Source organism: Trachymyrmex cornetzi, unplaced genomic scaffold, assembly GCF_001594075.2.
Source record: "Trachymyrmex cornetzi isolate Tcor2-1 unplaced genomic scaffold, Tcor1.1 scaffold615, whole genome shotgun sequence".
Lineage (NCBI taxonomy): Eukaryota > Metazoa > Arthropoda > Insecta > Hymenoptera > Formicidae > Trachymyrmex > Trachymyrmex cornetzi.
The window spans coordinates 26094-29890 of NW_017299932.1; the positions used below are offsets into that span (position 1 = coordinate 26094).

Consider the following 3797-nt stretch of genomic DNA (forward strand, 5'->3'; position numbering starts at 1 on the left):
AAGGCGAATTTTGGCGATGGTATGGTACATGTATCAAGATTGTTATTGGTAGAGGCGGAGCTTATTGTGAATAACCTATACCACAGTTATTCGCTAAAATGTACTGGTTCTTTTCAAACGCGCAAATTCGATACTTTTAAAAAGGCTAATAAAAGAATAAGTGTAATAATGAGTTTTAAAGCATATATGGCTGTCTTAATAAGTGAAATGTATAATGACGAAGATGATGAAGTATCTCCAGTAGAAACTTATAAGCACTTTTTTGCAAAACGTGGAAAAAAGAGAAAAATTATGACATTATTAAACACAAACGAAAGACAACATCATAATCGCCCCGAATTATATTCCGAATTTTGGATTGATTTATACACTGAATATGACTTTTTTCTTATTTTTCGAATGAAACAATCAACATTTCAAAATTTACTACAAATTATAATGCAACAACAAGAAATGCAAAGAGTAAGTAATCGTAACTTAATAACTTCAATACTGTACAATTTATTGTAAATTAAGTACAATCGCATAATATAATTTAGGCATTTACTGGAGGATTTGAATCTGTGCTACCACAGAAGATTCAACAAATAGCTATATATTATTTAGCAAATCAAATATCTATGGCACAGATTGGAGACAAATTTAATGTAGCATCATCGACTGTTTTCAATTGTATAAAGCGGGGAGCACAGACTCTTACATAACGCATAATACATGAGGCATAAGAAATTGAACCAACCAAAGTTCTTTATTACATGGAAGGGAAAGAAACGGAGAACTTCGATTGGTGCATATTCTTATGCATTACGTGTTATGCGTTATGCAAGAGTCTGTGCTCCCCGCTTAAACATTTGGATAAATTGTATTTTAAAATTGGTACCTATAGTAATACAATGGCTCACAATGAATCAACGAATCAATATACAAAATAAATTCAAGAATATTGCAGGTTTTCCAGGTATGACTAAATATATCGCATTAAGGTTTAATTAATAAATGTTGTTAATACAACACAAATATTTTTATTTGATAAAATTGTTAATTTTATCATAATTATAATGTTTAAGGTGTAATTAAAGGTGGGGCAATCGATGGTTGTTACATAAATGTTATGGCACCAAGTGCTCATCAAAAATGTTATCAAAATAGATATTTGACACATTCAATAATTTTACAAGGGATATGTACAGCAGATTATCTACTTACAAATGTATTTGTTGATCATCCCGGATCTGCTAATGATTGCAGAGTATTATCTAATTCACGTTTATACATCGATGTTGAAGCAAATGGATATACTCTAAATATTTTTTATCAGATCAACATTTATTAGGTGATAAAATATACCCTATAAAAGAATGGCTTCTACCTCCTTTTAAAGATTATGGCAATATTACACACAGGCAGACAACATATAACAAAGTACATAGTAAAACAAGAGTAAAAATTGAAAACTGTTTCGCTTTATTGAAAGGACGATGGCGAAGGTTGAAATATATAACAGTATATAAAATAGTAAAAGCTTCAAATATTATAATGGTATGTTGTGCTCTACATAACTTTTGCCTCCTAAATAATGATTTGGTTGAAACACTATTTGATGCTAATATTGAAAGAATTGATGCAATACAATTTTATAGAAGAGATGAAAGAAATATTGCGATTGATAAAAGAAATGCTATAATAATGCAATTGTCAGAAAGAAGATAAGATATAATTTTCTCTTAAGTTTATAAACATATTATTTATTCTCTTTGATTTAATACATATTTCCCGCAATGTTTGTTATTCTTTATAAATACACATAATTATATAAAAAAATAATAAAAAATAATAGAAACAAGTCATATTATAATTTATAATAGTAGGGGAGAACGAGGTTAATCTCTGTACAGTTTTCCTTTTCTCTCCCGTTTCCTTTCCTCGACAATGGGCTCCCGTGATGATTCCTGGTCGGCGACTATTTCTTCTCCGAAACTCCAAGAAGAAATATTCGACGACCAGGAATCATCGCGGAAGTCCATTAGCAAGAAAAGTAAGCGGGAGAGAAAAGGAAAACTGTACATATTAGCCCCGTTCTTCCCTATTTTTTTAAAATAAACTTTTTCCTTTTCATTAATATCACATATTATACGTAGAAACTCTTACAATTAGTAGGAACTCTTAGAAATGTTTTAATATATATTTATTTTATTAAGTACAATCAATACGAAATTGCCTTTAACTTTAGACTATCAAAGTAATTTATATTAAGTCTTATAGTTATAATCAGTCTTTGCAAAACTAATGTTATATTCCACATTAGAAAAAAATAAAGAATCTTACTGTATAACACAACAAAAATATATCATTTTGACTGTATCAAGTTTTCGTTATAATGTATAGATACTTTTATATTTGTAACAGTTTTAACCAGTTAAACGTCATATTCCACATATAAAAAAAAATAAAGAATCTTACTGTATAACACATAACAAAAATATATCATTTTGACCAGGTTTTCATTACATGTTATCATTAATCAGAATCCGAAGAATATTTCCTCCTTTTATAAGATTTCTTATTTCTATTTGCTTCTAAAGAAATAAAATTCTTCATAACATTTAAAAATTCATCGCGCTGTTTTAATGTTCTCTTTTTTAATTCATTTTGTTCTATCAGTAAAGCTTCAAATTTTTCAAAACGTTCGTTTTCGATATGTATACCTTGTTCATGTAGCTCTTTTAAAACTGCAGTTACATTATCTTTCTTTGGTCTTACTGACTTGTTAACGTTCTCAAAAATATTTATAGTTTTTAAATCATTCTTTTCTTTAATATTCTCTAACGTACTGTCTTTTTTATTAGATTCCTGACTATCATCAACATTATTTTCTTTCTCATTGTTACAATCACTAGAAACTACAGTTGAATTACATTGATCCAATGAATCCTTTCCCCAGTAGCCAGAAACCAGTAAAAAAATTGACTGATTTACTACTATGTTTCTCCCCAATAAGATCATGCATTTCGTCAAAATATTTAGGAGGTTTTTTCTTTCCTGTGCTAGTAGATTTCATGTAACGGCAATGTCCATGATACATTTTCTCTAAATTTCGCCAACGCTGATGACACTTATCTGCACACTTTATTCCATTATAATTAGTCAAATAACTATTATTTTGCATTTCCGTTGCAACATCAATCCATATCTTTTTTTTGGCGTGCATTTTGTGATTAAGAAGATGAAATTTAGTTTGCACAATTTCCAGTAATTTTATTGTCATTTCATGAGTAAATTCTGTAAATATTAAAATATTTAATAGTTAGACATATTTATACTAAATCTTTGAAAAATAGTAAGTTACAGAGTTGTATCATATATTTATAACAATACTTACTCTCTTCATTTGGCATTTTTAACATTTTTTCTTTCATTTTTTTATTTGTAGATTGTGAAGAATTGTTTCCAGTACTTTCTTGTGTTTCATCTACAAGATGAAATATGAATAGATATAATATAATAATTTGTAATACTATAGTAATTTGTTTTTAAATTATAATTAGTAAAACAATGTATCACATGTACGTATGACTTTATCTTTTAAATATCTTTTACATATCTGAGTTTGGGTATTTTTCTTTGGAATAGTTAATGTTAAGTTCTGAGAAATCATAAGTTATATATATAATGTACACATATATCTATGTATAAACATACTGTTGATATCACTTGTACATGAAGTTGATGGGTCTTCCATAACTTTTAAAGCACCTGCTATAATATGAATTTATATTTCATTACAAAAGATCTTAATA

At 28.0% G+C, this 3797-nt stretch overlaps 3 protein-coding genes across 3 annotated transcripts in view; 2 read left to right on the plus strand and 1 right to left on the minus strand.

The window, feature by feature from the left end:
- Positions 1-37: 37 nt before the first annotated feature.
- On the plus strand, positions 38-734 carry LOC108766760 (uncharacterized). The gene is made up of 2 exons (XM_018516256.1): positions 38-462; positions 540-734. Exons 1-2 carry the CDS (start codon positions 169-171, stop codon positions 702-704), a joined length of 459 nt encoding a protein of 152 aa, XP_018371758.1. The 5' UTR covers positions 38-168; the 3' UTR covers positions 705-734.
- Positions 735-820: 86 nt separating this feature from the next.
- On the plus strand, positions 821-1769 carry LOC108766759 (uncharacterized). The gene is made up of 2 exons (XM_018516255.1): positions 821-958; positions 1068-1769. The coding sequence occupies exons 1-2, from the start codon at positions 904-906 to the stop codon at positions 1331-1333; spliced, it is 321 nt and encodes a 106-aa protein (XP_018371757.1). The 5' UTR covers positions 821-903; the 3' UTR covers positions 1334-1769.
- Positions 1770-2621: 852 nt separating this feature from the next.
- The window catches only part of LOC108766757 (uncharacterized), a 6365-nt gene continuing 5189 nt past the window's right edge, over positions 2622-3797 (minus strand). The window contains exons 2-4 of the mRNA XM_018516252.1: positions 3700-3756; positions 3380-3469; positions 2622-3279 (exon numbers count right to left, since the gene is read on the minus strand). Of these exons, the coding sequence (XP_018371754.1) occupies positions 2912-3279; positions 3380-3469; positions 3700-3756 (515 nt within the window). The 3' untranslated portion in view covers positions 2622-2911. The remainder of the gene's footprint in view (positions 3280-3379; positions 3470-3699; positions 3757-3797) is intronic.

Excerpts from the sequence above, each read along its gene's own strand:
- LOC108766760 (XM_018516256.1), top strand. The coding sequence starts at position 169 with ATGAGTTTTAAAGCATATATGGCTGTCTTAATAAGTGAAATGTATAAT. Across the intron at positions 463-539 it reads AACAACAAGAAATGCAAAGA|GCATTTACTGGAGGATTTGA; the intron begins GTAAGTAATCGT and ends AATATAATTTAG.
- LOC108766759 (XM_018516255.1), top strand. The coding sequence starts at position 904 with ATGAATCAACGAATCAATATACAAAATAAATTCAAGAATATTGCAGGT. Across the intron at positions 959-1,067 it reads GAATATTGCAGGTTTTCCAG|GTGTAATTAAAGGTGGGGCA; the intron begins GTATGACTAAAT and ends ATAATGTTTAAG.